At 32.0% G+C, this 17,560-nt stretch overlaps 1 protein-coding gene across 5 annotated transcripts; it reads right to left on the bottom strand.

Moving 5' to 3' along the window:
* Positions 1-919: 919 nt before the first annotated feature.
* LOC129804554 (uncharacterized) lies at positions 920-17,023 on the bottom strand. Of its 5 annotated transcripts, none has more exons than XM_055851942.1 (7): positions 16,872-17,023; positions 16,382-16,602; positions 16,063-16,194; positions 10,719-10,866; positions 6,098-6,255; positions 5,548-5,753; positions 920-1,353 (listed from the first exon to the last, which is right to left on the bottom strand). In XM_055851942.1, the coding sequence occupies exons 2-7, from the start codon at positions 16,455-16,457 to the stop codon at positions 1,153-1,155; spliced, it is 921 nt and encodes a 306-aa protein (XP_055707917.1). In that variant the 5' UTR covers positions 16,458-16,602; positions 16,872-17,023; the 3' UTR covers positions 920-1,152. The 5 variants fall into 5 exon arrangements, with proteins under 5 accessions (XP_055707917.1, XP_055707920.1, XP_055707918.1 ...); XM_055851945.1 differs by having other exon boundaries at positions 920-1,323; positions 6,197-6,255; XM_055851943.1 differs by having other exon boundaries at positions 16,382-17,023.
* Between the last annotated feature and the right edge of the window lie 537 nt (positions 17,024-17,560).

The following is a 17,560-nucleotide window of genomic DNA, read 5'->3' as shown; positions in this document are numbered from 1 at the left end:
GCACACGATTCTCAATTCATTTATGCTTAATCCAAAATGTTGCCATTTAATTTGGATATAGCAATAATTCAAGCTTGAAAAAACCCTGTCATTGGCAGCTATAAAAATTAAGCAGTAAATTTTCGAGCCAAAAATATTGACAAAAATAGAGCATTTTTCGAAAAAGTCCCAATTCTGAAGTTTATGTAACGGTTTTTTTTCGGTGAAATTTTACTTTTTGGAACTGAGTGACTGATTTAGAGCAGATTCTCTGAGTTAATTTTCATTCCATGGTGACAATTCTTATGCAAAAAGTGTCGCATCGATGTGACAGAGTTGAAGGAATATTTCTCACAATAAATCTTTTATTATATTTTTTCAGGGGAGAGAGCCATGAAAATTCGAGGGGATGTTGCCTTCGATATTTCAGATAAATATTTCGGTTGATGACCCCCAACGCAGAAATTGCACTGAAAAAGATAATTACAGTAGTCTGCTATATGATCCTATGCAAAACAATTTATACATAATGAATATAAACTCAAAATTTTATCTTTTAAATATAACATTTTTCTTACTTGTTTACTTTCTTATGTTCTTTTCTGCCACTTTAAAGTGATTTACTGTCCCCTTGGTAGTTCATTCATGAGTGGTAAAGCTATGAGAGATTGCACGTGCAAATAATAAATCCACTCCCATCCCCTCGCATTGAAATTGCAATTCACGCAATTTTGCCGTGGACGAGGGCAGAAAAACGAACGTGTTGGGTGGAGTATGGGAATATTTGGAAGATGTTTGAATGATCAATTATGACAAAGTATTCTTGTATGGTGGTGTAAAAATTCTTATTGCCAATTTCATTTACGGTATTTGAGACAGCAATCTGTAATTGGTATGCAGAGGGAAGCATTGAAGATTTACGATTCTCCAAACTGATACATTTTAGAGCACTATTTTTTTATTCAGAGTCTCTCTTAACAGTTACAATGTAATAGATAATGGTTCAATGGGTGGGGTAAAAGGTGAGAAAAAAAAACTGAAGGGACAATAAATTAGTGAATTAGGGGAAGTATTTACAAATAAATTACTTAAATATCTAGTCAACTAAATCAACGATGTTCTCGGATATTTTCGTCAGGTTGATCTTGGGTGATCTTCTCAATGGGATGACGATCAGTACAGGTAGGGCGGTGCCTGAGGTTGGTGATAGACTGAGGATGTGGGTCTCTGGTATCGGTAGGGCAGTTCATGGACCTCCGTCTCAGATGCTACACTGCCTGGAGCTTCCAGGGAGCGCTTCCAGTAGCCACCGCCATATTCATCACCATGGTCATCATAATGATGCTGGTGTTGCGCATGTTCATAGTAAATCACCTGCATAGATTGTTCAATTAGTATCTCAATAAATACCAAGCTGGGTGATGACTCTTGTTAACCTTCAAGCGGCTAGACTAATGCAATTCAAGTGGTGAAATTGGGTCTACGAGACCCCAAAGAAAACTTTCTATTGATTCATATTCAGATTTATACATATCTTAAAATATAAAGGCAATTGTAATATTAAAATAAATCGAATAAATAGTATCGACCAGTTAAGGGGAAGTGGGGCTACGTTGAACTGGGACTACAATGAAAAATCTATTTTCACATATTTTTAAAGAAAGCTGTACCTAGCCATAATTCAACCAGGATCTACCATTATTCTTTGGTATATGTAAATTACATTACGTAAAAGCCCAAATTTCTTTAGAATTATGCGAAAAAATAATGTTTTTAATGCAGGGGGAGGTGGGGCTATATTGAACCGGGGCTACATTGAAAACGCTATATTTTGCGTATTACTAAAGGATCCTGGACATTAACATAAGGTAATTCAGATTGACAAAAAAATTAAAGATGTAAATTAAATTATGGTTAGGTCCAACTTTCTTTAAAAATATGCGACAAATTTGCGTTTTCAATGTAGCTCCAGCTTTATGTAGCCAAATCTCTCCCTATCGAACTAATTTAAACATTTTGAAAATTATAAAATCTCTGAAATAAATCATTTTTTGGCTAGATCTGTTAATGGAAAACTCTAAATTCGTTTGCTATATCATCTTAAAAATCTATACACAGAAAAATGGAAAATTCTTAAACAGAAACACCTAGGAATTTAATTTCAAATCCCATCCAATGAATGCCAATGCCCTAATTCTAAATCCTTGAACATTTAGTTTTAGTTGCAATTTGCAAATTGGTAGACATTTTTCATTTTCCAGCTAATACTGAACTTAAGTTCCCGATCTCTTAACTTGAAAGAGCTAGGGATTCTAGCCCATTTTTTTCGCTCATAACTTCTAAACTTAAACGCCTCGGGGATTCACGTTCAATTTAAGTTCCCAGGATCTTACATATTCTTAAATTTAGAGTCAAAATGTTTCTGTGCGTACAAAACGGCATATATTGCAGTAAATGGTGTTCATAAACGTAGTATCCATCCTGACTAATTCGAAACACATTTATAAATGGAAAATATTTAAAGTTCGTTATCGAGATATACCAAAAAACATCGTTTAAATAGGAAAAGAGAAGTAATAACCGTACAAAAGTAAAATAAAACACATATAGATCAATTTATTGAATGTAAGCGGGGGCATCATAGACCGGAAATCAGTATCTCTTATCATTTGAATTTTGGATTGATATAACAATTATAAAAAACGAAACTCAAAATACCTATAATTTTACATTATTAATTTTTAGTTCGTATAATTTTATCAAATACGTTTTTGGAGAGTGACGAATCGAATTTTTTTATTACAGTGGGAACCTAATGGTATAAACGTCTAAAAATTTCAAATCTTATTAAAAGTAAATGTGAAATTGCAGGTAAACTCTGGATATTCAAACTAATTTTATTTTATTGAAGAAACTGAAACGATGCACGTTTAGTCAAAAAAATACACAATGACTCCGATAGAGTAAACTCCTAAAAATTTTAAACTTTGTGAAAAAGTTTGTAAAATTTCAGGTTTAATGTTGAGCTTTTAAATTGTTTGTTTACTAAGAGCCTAAGACAATTTTTGAGTAAAATAGTAACTATAACAATTAATTACTTAGAATATTGTAGATATATCAAAATCAATACGTTGACTCTATTGGAGTCGTACTGTAGGGGGAAGGAGGGGCTACTTTGAGCTGTGGGGCTAGATTGTTATACGACTTTTCCGCCTATTTCAAAATGAAGCTGATTATTACAATTATTTTGTTTAGATCCACAATTATTTAGTGTATCTAAATTACATAATGTTAAAACGTAGTTTCCATTAGATATATGCGAAAAAATCGTATAACAATGTAGCCCCAAAACTCAAAATGGCCCCACATCCCCCTATTACTCCAAAAGAACAACTGGTTTAGAAAACTGTAGGAACATAGGCCCTTATTGGATTTACAAAATTAAAGTCGCACTGTAGGGTAGACTGGGGCAAAAAGTCACAAATCGAAAAATTCAAAATTCAATATCATCCAAACTAAAAGAGATAGCGGATCAATTTTTTTCTATTGATAGCCTCCATAGACTTTCTTCAATGTCGTAAGTTTCTTAGATTTCGAAAGGAATTTAAAAAATAAAAAATATTTAAATTTTTAGCCCTATTTTTGAAATATTTTCCTGGCAGAAGATAACAATTATTACCTACTTATTTTCCAAAATTGATGCACTGGTGAATATTTCCTAAATAATTTGGATTTTTTGAATACGAATCCGCTATCTATTTTAGAAATTCACAAAAGTTTTTTTTCTTCAGAAATCCTTTTATTAAAAATGGCCACTTGGGGTTAAAAGTAACAAAAGGTATAGAGCAAAAAGTAACAAAAAAGCGAAGCAATTTCTGATGTCTCACGACGAAAAAAAACGTCATTATCATGTCTCGCCGCTTGTTGTTTGCATTGGTCAAACGATTTGCAGTCTTTTGTGTGTTTTTTTCTAAAATAGCTTGAAAAGAACTTTTCTCGTTTTCTCACTTTTCTCGCAGAGAAAACGGTATTTTACAAAGGTGTAGATGAATAAATTTTCTATGAAAATATGTCCTCTAGGTATTTTTTCAAATTTACGGAAGCCCGTAATGAAACGAATCAAAATATGATAATACCCAATGTCTGATACTATTTGTCCCAGTATTTTTGAGAATGGTCACAAAATTACTTTTTAGAAAACAGCTCGATAAACGTATTTCCTTGCAAAATAGAGGTAAATTACTTTCACAAAGTTGTAGAGCGGTAAATTTTTTATAAAACTGCGCTAATTAGAAATTTTTGAAGCGCTCGAGTAGCTTGTAAAAAAAATAAAACATCCGTTTTGTGACTTTTTGCCTCAGTCTCCCCTAAACCAAAATTAAAGAATAGCTTGAGTTTAGCCCCTTTAAAGAAAGTTTTGTTAAATCAATAAGATAAGATTGTCAAAAGGGTGTTCTTCCATACAGAAAATGGAAAAGTTTTGTTAAATCGACAGCCAACTCTTGTTAAAAGTTCATCAAAAGGATGTTTTTCCAGTGAGGAAAAGTTTTGTCAAATTGATGAGCAGCATCCTTTCAACAAAATTTTAACGATCCATTTAAAAAATATATATTTTTTAAGAGTAGCATATTAACTAACAAATAAATTGTAGAAAAGGTATGTATATTAAATAGAGGCATTATGTACTTAAATAATACATATTTTTAATAAATTAAAATGGAATTAATAGAAGATTAATCCAGAAAATATTGAAATTATGTTTAAATAATCTTTGCAAAATTTATGGATATTTATATTAATAATTTTTCTGTTTAACAAAGATTTAAAAATGATAAGAGGGAAGCACTGTAGAATTGGGGCAGCTCTGAAATTGGGAGTTTTTTCCTTATTTTTAAATGAAGGTGGACCTTATTATGATATAATTTTGCTCTGCAAATCAATTGCCTAAATTTCATTATGTTAAGGTTCAATTCCATTTAAAAACAGGACATAAAAGCGGAATTTTAAAGCTGCCCCAATTTTAAAATGCCCCACTTCCCCCTACATTTGGTATTTTACCAAAACTTAACTTTTATTGATAAAAATGTAATCATTTTGGTGCAGTAATTGCTTGAAATCACTCCTCACTTGACCGCTTGAAGGTTAATATTCTTCACTGATTTCCAGTGGATTAGCTTTGTTAAAGTCAAAATGATAATATAAAAAAAATATAAGAGAAACTTACAAGAAGTAAGAATGAGAATGTTAGGTGAAAATTCCCTCATGAGTGTTACCATAGCGCCGGGAGTTAGGCAAAATTGGATGGATGGTTGATGGATCGATGTTTCATGCATGTTTCATGATTTTTAGTGAGATGGTAACGGAGAAATGATCGAGATGGTATAAAAATATAAGAACAAAAATACGGCAATTACATTAACTATGAGAAATGCAAATAAGGTGGTTAGGGTAGTATTTTGGTGAGGCGCAATTTTCACATTTTATGGGTTAGAAGTTAGAGGAAAGGCGGACAAAGCACAGACCCTCTATCACACCTTATTCCACGCCGATCACCACTTTAGCACTTACTTTCTGTGGCTGATGGCCCTTCTTGAGATCAATCCAGAATCGTGCCACATTGATCAACAGACCAATTGCTGCAATTGCCAGGAATTTGAGCTGCAAATGTGCGGACAACAACTTTAGCAACATCTCAATTTTCCCCTTAACAATTGCTCCCAGAAGTAACAATTTCATCAGGGCTTTCTTCTTTTTCTTCTTCTTCCCGCGCTGATCTACATCAAAAAGAATTCAACTTGGTCATTTTTCTGGTACAATTCATGGGAAATTATTTCACAAAATCTTCATTGCGGAATGCTGTATCAAAATAATCTTTAAAAATATGAAAGTAATATAGGTAATATATGTTCAAGAGTAATACTTTGTGATTTATGGGATAGCTGAAGAAACAAACAATAACAATAATTGAAATTATTTGTGCTATTTATCATCATTTGCCCTCTTATACCCCAATCTCAAGAACTTTTAAAATATAGTATTGTGTCTTGTGTGAAAGTGTCTTCTGTATTTGGTGAAAATTCAGACAGAATTTTCATGCTTTCATGCCCATAGAACCCACCTCCAGCATATCTACCACTTTCCATCTCATCGTCAGTGCCACCTTCTGCCTCATTTGCAGTGGCATCCAAAGCACTCACATCACCAGCATTTTCCTCACCCAATAGCTGCATCTTTGACTCCATCTCCAGATCGTCCGACTTGGGCTTCCTGAGAAACCTGTTCGTGGTACAAGCAAAACATACATTAAGAAAAATAAATCACTTAAATTTCACGGTAATTTTTCACACCGTCCCAGAAGCTAGACAAATTAAAAAGTAAACTGGAATTAGATACATCATTGTATAATAAAATGGAAAAGTAGATGCTTCTTCTTGCATACCTTCTTAAACGCTCAAAACATTTTCTCAAGAAAAGAAAATGAAGAAAATTGTTTGAAAACAGATATAATAATAAAAGTTCAAGTGATTATAATTTGCAGCGGTATTTTGAAATTAACATTTTACTTTCCAGCTCAATTATCGCGCAACTTAATACATATAAATTTAATAGGTTATATATTTTTAATATATAATTTTTTTAATGAAAATATCCGACAATATTGGACAGAAGTAGCAAACAATTGGTCCACTTTTAAACAAACATTAATTGGTAAGGAATGATTGAATTGGTAATATTTTGACTTTCTCTGAAGAAATACCACACGAAATCGTGATATTCGTTTTGATGTTCTTTTCTAGTAATGTGATTTTAATCAAATACTAAATTTAAGATTGGTTTTTGATCTTTTGCATAGCATGTTTCATTTACTGTAGGAGGTAATGAAATTTGTTTGTAAACATCACGTCAGAAGATATTTATTGAAGAAATAAGCAAAAAAAAATTGTTGAAGAAAAAAATCATGAAATCGACCAGTAGGGGAATTCTGTAATTTTCGTGGCATTATCACGCGTGAGTTCGAAACCTGACAATGCCATTCGAGCTTATTTTGTCATATCATATGAGTTCGAAAATGCAATTAATTGAATTTTTTAATGAAATTTCGATGATTTTATGAAAATACAGTACGTCTTGGTTGATTTGTTTAACAAAATTCATTGTCATTTGAATTGCCAGAAATCTCAAATATGTGACTTCTGACAATGCCACGTGAGCTGAAATGGCAATGTCACGGCTATAGAATCGCATTTTCGAAATTCGAACCCAATTTGTCAGAGCGTTACAGAATTTCCTTCCAGATCAGTGCAAGGCCATCAAAATGACTGAAATGTTAAGCTGTATATAAAATTAGTAAATAAAAATAACTTTAGAAAATTTTTAGATTAAGATTTTAAGGGTCATCCTCAATGATATTTAGCTTCTAACATTTGGCATTAAAGATTTATTAACATTTTCTAACATTTGGCATTAAAGATGGCTGAGAGGGCTGAGGATAATCGATTATAGGTCTTTTGCATAGATTTTTGTACCTATAGTTTGTATAGTTGATAAAATGCACTGTTGAGTTCTTTTCAAATTTTAATAAGACAAATCAGGTAAAATAAAATTCCTCTTAAGTATTGACAGGGTTTTTTTTTGTAATCTGTAACTTAAAAAAAACTTAACTGAAAATGATTTTCAATATGGATTAAAGAAAATTTTAACACTATGCAAAAAATATCAAAAAAGATCCTAAAATTTAAAATAAAATATTTTTAGATTAACCCACAGGTGTTTCAAAAACAAAATCAATTTTTTGACTATATTTTGTCCTCAAAATAATCCGAAAAATTAGTTTTTATTTTTGGGACATCGCGGTGTCTTATTCGTCCTTAAAGGGTTAAGAGTTTTCGGAAATATTAGATGCTCGGTCAGTAGATTAATTTGGATAAAAAGAAACACGGATTTTGACCTAAATCCTTCTCCTCCTTTATTACTTGGACAACGTTTCGTTTGAGGAAGGGGCCAACAAGCTCCGAAATGTTGTCCAAGTAATAAAGGAGGAGAAGGATCTAGGTCAAAATCCGTGTTTCTTTTTATCCAAAGTTTTCGGAAAGTTCTTATTTATTCAAAAAGTGTAATGTAAAACCTAGATTTTAATAAGATTTGGATATTTACTTAGTTTAGAACAAATAAACTGGTATCAACTAAATATTGAATGTTAAAAAATATATATATTTCTCGTATTTCTGCTCTTCGTAAGCTTTACATTAATTCTAGCATTTATGGATGGTCTTTACCTATTGAATATGGTAGATAGGATCTGTGAAGATCACCCTTCAGATCAAAAATTAAAGTAAAGATTATGAAGAGCAGAGTGGAAAAGTCACCCCCGGAGAATAAACTCCTACGGTATTCTTTTTAGTCCAGTTCTTTAGGAAAATATAGATTAAAGAAATGGTCTCCATCCCACAGAATATTACTGAAAGGATATTCATTAATTTTTAAGTTTATCATTTATTTTAGCCTAGAACGTTCATATATAGATTATATTTTTTTCGAACTTTCCAAATTAAATTTATTTAAGTAAAATTGTAGCTTAAAACCAAATAAAAATTTGCAAAAATTTCTGTTGGAAGAATAAAAAATAGTTCAAAACACCATCCGAATGGGAATTCTTCAAAATTTCATATCAGAATACAGATTTTCTCAATTATAAACACTGTATTAAATTTTTTCTAGTCGAACCTACAGAGAGTGGGAATAATTTTTCGATTTTGAGTTATGTATACATATGTATATTTCGACTCCTTTCATCTTAAATTGGTCTTCAGGTTTAGTCCAGTTTCTGAAAGCCTAAAAATCCTAAATAGCAACCAATTTTATTGGATTTTTAGAATCTAATACTGAATGAATTTTTGGTCTGATGAGATGTATAGTAGATAGTGGACGGAAAAATAGACCTAATAGATTAAGAATCTAATACGTTATTTGCTTTTAACAAGGGCATGACATTTCCTATGTTTCCCATATGTTATTAGGGTGCCGAAAAAACTTTTGAGTTCATTAGCTGTTTTCTGTCATTATAGAATGAATTAGAAAATAATACAAATACAAAACAAAAGCCAATTTAATATAGAATAGGCAACCGAAAACCCCAATTTCGCAACATACGTAGATTTGGAGATATCTCGTAAAATGTGTACAAAAACAGGAAAAAAATTTACACTAAAACTGGTTGCATTTTTCAGAGCTAATGCCCCCTTTCTTGGCTTTTAATAATTTAATTTTATGTCAAAATTTTCCAAAAAATCTTGAGTGATAAGAAATTAGATAAGTTAAGCCGTAGTGCTAAGCCTTAAGTCTTAAGCCCGTATAATGGGTCGTATTTTGATAGAATTTTTGAAATCTGAAGTTTCGAGTGATAAATCACTTTGAGTGATTTATAAATAATTTCAAATTGGTTGAGAACCGGTAAACGGTATCTGTGCCTATCGTCCATGTAAACGCTCTTCTTTTAAGAAAGAAATATATTCTCTGTACCTGGTATGGTTAAAATTCGTGTACGTGTCTCACGTAGTTCATAAAGTTTAGGAATAAAAGAAAAGAAAATGAGAAAAATATTATCTATTTACATGTTCCAGTTTTGTCCATCATTGTAGCTTTAAATGTTTATTAATAAAAATAATAAAATAATGTAAAGTGCCCTCAAGTTGACCGGTACCTCAATTCGACCGGTAGAGTTATTTATTCAATTTATTTATATTTGCACTAATATTTGGTGTATGATCTAACATTAATAGGTCAATTATTTCACAAATAAATACGAATCAGTGACAATTTTATAGAAATTCACCATCAAACATTCGAATATTGGCCACCGGCCGAGTCGAGGAACCGATTGACTCGAGGGCACTTTACCTTAGGTCCAAAATCATACGTATTATAATTTTTTTTTGAGTTTTAATGTTGTTTAAAACTTCTTTGATGGATTTAATTTTTAATGTAATTATTATTTTTTGCTTCTGATATAGATAAGCAATTTTTTTTTTTAAATATTAGAATGTGCATCAGTTTGATTAAAAGTAGAGATGTATTAAAAAAGATCATTACTTAATTTAGAACAGGTTTTCCTGTCTTAATTGCCACCTCGAAATGATGATTTAAAATATAATATAATTTGCTGTTAATTCTGCCATAAAAAATATATATAGTATCATTCAATAAAAGCTCAATAAAAACCATTGAAACCAATTCAATCGTCTTATTACATTCATCCATGTTAATTAAACATGCATTTTTACGACGATTAAACCTTATTGCTCAACAAATGCAACCACAAACAGATCTTTAAGAAGCTGTTAAAGTCTCCCGCAAATTGTACGGTAAAGAAAGCTCTCATTTTCATTCTTCATTTGCTCCATCATCTCAGCGTGTGTTATTCTGCAAAAACATATGCCTAAGACTTAAATTAATTAACCGTAAACATGATCGTGTACTGGGAAAAGAAAATGCTTGTAATTTTTTTTCTCAACAACAGATCGGTACTTATGCTTTGAAAATTGAGAGTTATATCCAATTATTTCTGGGCTGAAGATGAGCCTCCATGGAGAAATTCTAATTGTTCAGTGTTAGAGGAATGGTGTGAAATGTATGGAGGTGAACCAGGTGAACAGTATTTGTTGACCGTTAGGCAATCGATGGTCATAGTAAAGTGACTGTCTTTGAAAATACAATTAATGTCTTTGTACAAAATCACTTACTGATCGAGACGTTCTGAAACGGACTCTGCAATATTGGTTATTGTATTCTCAACCGATGCCATTACGATGGATGGTTTATCTTGATGAAGATCCCTCGCACTGAAGTCTCTCGATTGCAATTTTGCCTCATATTCTGCATCTGCTTCCGCTGCAATGAACAATATTAATATATTACACATTTTTTTCTTTCTATAAATGTTACAGCCACGTGAGAAGCACTTGCTGCAAGAAAAGAGAAACAAATATGATTTTTCTTGTGTGGCATGCAAGGAATTTTATTTATTTTTGTAAGCTCTAAAAGTTATTGAAATATTTATTACACTTCCATGTCTGTGAAGGGAGAGAACAAAGTATTATATGGTCAGTGATTTTGGTGATTCAGATGGTGTTCAATGGTGGGTGAAGAAAGAAATGGAACACGATGATCTGGATGGAATCACTAACCCGAAAATCTCAAATCTAAATGCATAAATTAACGGATAAAATGATATCATCCACCGAAGAAGTATTTCATGTCCAAAATCATCCACCAAAAGTGTCCCTCATCCTACAGAAATATTCCAAAAATAACTAAATTGGCGATTTATGGGTAATCTCGTATGAAAAAGGTGAAGATGATCGCGCCTATAAATGGCAAGAGAAAGAAAGTTGACCGTGCTGGTGAAAAATGTGTCACGTTACTCAAAAGAATTCTCACTGGATACCTTATAAGACAGCTGTGTGAAATTTACAACAGGTTTTAAAAAATGAAATTCACCCAAAATTGCCATCATTTCACTTTTCTCGCAATTGAATAATTTGTCGAATTAACCAGTCTCGCCACTGCTAAAGCCCTAAATTTTAAACCGACTTTTCAGTGTCAACACGTGGAAATATTGCGGAACGAAGGGAAATTAATTTTCGTGACGGTAATTGCAATCAAAACAGTGAAATTTTCCTAAGGGACTGTACTGAGGTCATTTTAAAAATTTGACTGGCATTATTTGGTGAAATCTTGAGACATTTTAAATGAGCTTCTCTTAATTGGATATTTTTCAAACAATAAAAATTGATGAGATGATTGACAAAACAAAAGATTAAATTAGAACTTCAAATTAAAGCGGTGTCCTCTTTTAAATGTTCATATACAATTTTTAACATGTACATTTCTAATCTTCATCTTTAAATCACTGCGGAAAAAAATGCGAAAGTAGGTTTTATTGATTTCACTTAACATACAAATTATTTATTATTTAAGAAATGCTACAATTTTAATTAAATAATGCATATTTACAATGTGCAAAGTGTTTAATTAAACTAGTGAAATTTTTTTTGTAGGTTGTAGACCAGCTTTAAATCAACAAAATATAGATAGGAGAGAGTGGGGTAGTTTCAGACACGAATTTTGACAGACTTGAAACGGTTTTACTAAAAATCTAAGGCATTTTGGATAGAATTTTAATTAAATTTAATCCTTATAATTTGTATCACAACAGGGGAAAGTAGGGCTACTTTGAGCTGTAGGGTTACATTGATATTCGATTTTTTCGGATATCTCTGAAGTAACTGAGCCTTAACGTAAAGTAATTAAGCGCTACGAAACAATTATAGAACTAAAAAAAATATGTAATCATATGGCCCAGCTATCTTTAGAAATAAGGTAAAGTGCGCTCGCTCGACCGGTTCCTCGACTCGACCAGTAGAATTATTTATTTAATTTATTTATGTTTGCTATTACTTGCTATAATATTTTGCGTATGATCTAACATTAATAGGTTAATTATTCCATAAATAATACGAATCAGTGACAATTTTATAGAAACTGACCATGAAACACTCAAAAATTGACCCACCGGTCGAGTCGAGAACACCGGTCGAGTGATAGTACTTTACCTTTTGCGAAAAAATTGTATATCAATGTAGCGCTACAGTTCAAAATAGCCACACCTCCCCTTATGTTACTTACATTGTGTTCTCTAATTGGATTAAACTTGAACAGAATACTTGACAGGATTTAATTTATTTGTAAATAAAGCTTTTAAGAAAGAATTAAGTTATTAGATTACTTTTAGAGATAGTCGAAAATTAAAGTTTAGAAAATTGGGAGTTATTTTGCAAAGAATGCATTAAATGATAATATCAGAAAATTGAGAAGCGTTTTAGGTAAAAATTGCAAGTAAAAAGATTATTAAAAATTAAACATAATAAGTCCACAAAAGTATTGAAATATTTTCAGAATGTAAGAAACTGACGTTGATATTAATTCAAAATAAAAGTCCGATGATCGTCGGATGGAAGGAAGTTCAACCCAGAATAAAAGCCGCCGAAGAAGGTGCGTGGAGCACTGAAATCTCTGAGAAGAGAAGAATTTTTATTCTGGTCTGTGCCTTCCTTCAACCGACGAATACCGGACTTTTCCTTTGAATGACACATTTTCCTTGGTAAAGCAAAAATTAGAGATGGATCAAATCTGTGTTACTCACTGACCAAAATCATATATTTCATTGTACTTTTCAATTTTTTGAAATCATAGGATCAACGGAATGACTTTGGAGTAATTTTTGGCCGATTTTAAGTAACTTACTCAATAAAATAAAGAGCTGTATTGACTAATTCGAATTTTGTACTGTCCAAAAAGTTAGATTACTGACTGTAAATGTTAAGATTTATTTTTGGGTATTGGCCTAGGCAGAAGGTACCGCGCTTTCCCCTATGGAATTTATCCCAATGCACAACATTATAAGAACTAAAAAAATGAAAAAAAAGAATGAACAAGTTTAAATGATATCAGACCTTATCGAAACTTTCACTGGCCAGACATATACTTTGACGAGATTTCATTACTCAACACAAAAAGAATTATGTTTAATATGTTCACGGCATGTGAATTTTATATAAAACCCTTCCCTTTTTACACAATTGCCTAATTATGACAATTTTGGATATAAAATTTAGGGTATTGTATTGTATTTGTATTGTATTTATTCTTCATCTTGATTGTGACATTTTCAACCTCCCCCGCGGCCATCGCCGTCTTAGCGTTGGTGACCAATCTCAAGAGCCAAAACGGTGGAAAAGCTCTATCACGGGTTGTATAAGCCAAAGTATCATTATTTGTTTACAGACCTTTCATTAAAACGATTAAAACCATTAAATAAGAATGTCGGGAAATGTCCACTCAATCAAGAGACAAGGCCAGGCTGTGGCAGCCGTTTGGTCTAGTCTAGTAAGTGAATATTTAAACACGGATTAGAATCCCGAAACATTGTGTAAAGTAAGAAGTGAATAAATCTAAACCCAGGTCATAATCCGTATTTAAATCCTCACAAAACAACCCTAACTGACCGAACATATTCCAATATTTAGGATCTAGTACTATTCTTCAATAAACTCTAGACAATTAATTTTCATTAGACCATAAAATTGTTAAATCAATTAAGTCAGGAAGTTCTTTTTTTTAATAATGTAAAAGTAAAATAATTATATCATTTCACTAGAATACTCTCCCAAAATACTTAAGCAGTATACATGAAGCTTATATTTCTATGATTACAAATGAATATTTAAGATTAAATTAATTTACATTTTAGGTTACACCTTTCAGTAACAATAATTTCGCTTTGAATTACATTGAAGTAATCATAATTTCATAAATTTTCTCACTTGTTGATTTATTGATTTAGGTTTACGTTTTGGCGCTAACAAAATATTTCTCGCTTCTTTGATTAACGGCGTTATCACACTTGCACATTAAAATTTTAATGTGATTCACATTAATTGTCGCTTGTGAGCGTCCAAATATGTTATTTGTGTCTTTGAGTCACTTAATATTTGGGGTTTTTCTATTTATTGATAAAGAAGTGGACTTGACCTGCAAAAATAAGTTTAACTTTACCTAAAGCATAAATATTTTTCACATTAAAAAATTAAAGAGAAAATCGCATTAATTTTTCGCATTAATGCTATATATCAATTTCTATCAAATTTTGCGGATCAAGTCTACCTTTTTATCAACAAATAGATCAAATTTTGAATAAAAAATGATTCAAAAACACAAATTACACATTTGGACTCTCACCAGCGACAATTAATGTGAATCATATTAAAATTTTAATGTGCAAGTGTGATAACACAGTAATTTCGAGTATTGATCGAATCGCATCCCATACAAAATGTTTGAATTTAAATATAATGTTTATTCTCAATAAACTAAATTATAACAATATTAGGGAAGGAGCAATATAAGGAGTATTAATAAACAGTTTGAAGAATAATGAGAAAAATAGAGTAAAAAAAGTTAAAGGAAACTAATGGTAACTGTACAAACGCAAAGGCAAAATAAGCAAATGTTGGTGGTGTAGGGGGAAGTGAGGCCCCTTTGAATTAGGATACTTTGAAATAGGTCTTCAATCTCGAAACTAGACCTTGCTGTGATATAATTTCTTCAATTCAATTCAACAAGCCAATTGTAAAGCTGAATAACATTATGATAAGGCATTGATTCTATTTAAAAATAGGAGAGAAAATCCACATTATTTAATTGGTACCTCAATTCAAAGACACCCCAGTTCCTCTAAAATAAATTTAAAAAAATAATTAGAAATAAAATGTACATAAAACCGAACTATAAAACCATTGCTATAAGAAAGGTCCCCAACTTCCCTTACATACTTAATTCCAATGAAGTTTGAAGCACAGTAATTTTAGGTTTCTCTGAGCATATGTTCTTTTCATCAATTTTTTTTATGATCACACATTCCTAGACATTGACCAAAGGTGTCTAATAATAAAAAACTTGATGGGATTACGTGTAAGTGAAAGCTATTTTGTTTTTTATTGTGTCTCTTATGAACTTTGACTGTATGATTCAAATAAAATCAAGGAGATGTTGAATATTTAAAGAAAGTTATTGGGGTTAAAAAATAATCTAAACCTAATTGAATTAAAAGATATTTTAATTAATAAAACTACTGCAAGTATAACATAAATTATAACTATCTCTAATTGCTTTCGTTATGGAAATTCTGCAAAAATCGACTTTCTTCAAAAAAAATTTGCAAGAATTCTAATATCAAAACGTGATTTGAAGTATTTATTTACCTTGGCAATAATATTCAAGTACAGTTTCTGTCCCAATTCTACAAACACATATAGAAGCCTACTCTAAACTGGTAACGACCACTATAGAACTATAAAACGTCCCCTCTGCATCCGATAGTCTAATTATTTGCTAAGATTGCAACACACGAGAGTCTTTTTCCGTTGTGCAAAAACTGGTGTGGCTTCTTTGAAACCAGTCAGAGATAGTTCTTGTTTTCCCAAGTGAGAAACTAACTTGCAGAGGAGGAAATGATGTGAAAATTACCTTTGAATTCCTGCATCTTGCTGGTGATCACTGCGTCCCAATTCGTCAGCATGCGCGCTAGATTCTGTCGAGCACAGTCCCATGGATTGGGGCGAAATGGGCAGAAGATGGTGTCCAGCATGGGTGATGCATCTGCATTAGGGGGAAGAGATCATTTATGGATAATAGCCCACTGTATGCGAATCGTGATTCAATATCCCGATGCTGATTTGAGCACGCATGAACTGAATGACAGGCTTTCGGGTGAGCATAACTTCAATCAATGCTCAACTTGACCTAGTGACTTGTCTGAGAAATATTGATAAAAGAATATACTAACCATCTTTGGCATTAACACTTATGGCACTTGTCAGCACAAACAGCGTAGATACTCCAATTATCATCAACGTGCCCATTTTATTTTGTGCCAATCACGAGATTTATCCTCAAATCCGGATCTCAGTTCTGACCAATGTCCACTCTTTAGGAATGCACTGTTAAAATCACTTCCTAACTCCAAAATGGTAGTGATCACAAATCGGGCACGTTTCCTCACTCAATCTTAAGATACAAGAAAAAAAACCATCCGTTAAATCGTCACTTATCACCATCAAATTGAACGCTAACAAGATTAGAAAAATTAGCCAAGATTAATAAAATGAGTTAATCACACAAGGTGATTTCTCTCGCTAATAAATTTCAATTTCAGTAGAACAAATATATGAAAAATAAACAAAAAAAAATTGTGTCTCAAAAAAATTGCAGAGCGGAGAAATTAACTTGTTAAACTCTTTTTAACTCGATCACCGTTCTTGTTTTATTTAGACAACCTTTTTTTGTGCTTTACTTAAGGCGACGAGAAAGAAACCCCACGATGCGATGTATATCCAAGATCAAGGTAAAATGACGCGAGAATTTCCACCTCTTTGCTTTTATACCGACCCGATCTCAGTTGAAATAATTTCTATGCCGTCAGCAGACACTCTTCCTCCCAAGCTTATACAAGGTGGATTATGCTCTCGCGACGCATCACTGTATGAGTTTACTTGGAGCTGAAGAGAAGAAAAGTCCGGTAATATTTATTTGTGAAAAATATTCAATACATACCAATTGAAATCTAAACGTATTCTCACATTTCACAGTATCCAATTGCATGTGCGCGAAAAATTCTTGAGCTACCACTCTTTAACAGAATTTTATGGCTTCCGTTTGAGAGAAATGTGCCAAACTTTATCAATCGGAACGAAATTGAGACAATAATGTTTGCTGGGAAGAAAATTGGCATACAAAAAGCAACATATTAGAAACATAACTAAGCCAAACAAAAGATTTCAACTCGAGAACAGAAGACGAACCCGATCGATGGAGACTCCGCTTTAGATATTCACCTCCATTAATTGGCATTAGTAAGACACAATTTCATTTCCAAGGCATCTTCCTTTTCACCAATAGATTACTTTCACATTTTCGCACGATTGTTGTACTTTTGAGCACATTTTGTGACCTTCCAACTTGCTCT

This window comes from Phlebotomus papatasi, chromosome 2 (genome assembly GCF_024763615.1).
Source record: "Phlebotomus papatasi isolate M1 chromosome 2, Ppap_2.1, whole genome shotgun sequence".
Taxonomy (NCBI): Eukaryota; Metazoa; Arthropoda; class Insecta; order Diptera; family Psychodidae; genus Phlebotomus; species Phlebotomus papatasi.
This window is presented reverse-complemented; position numbering and strand designations above follow the sequence as displayed.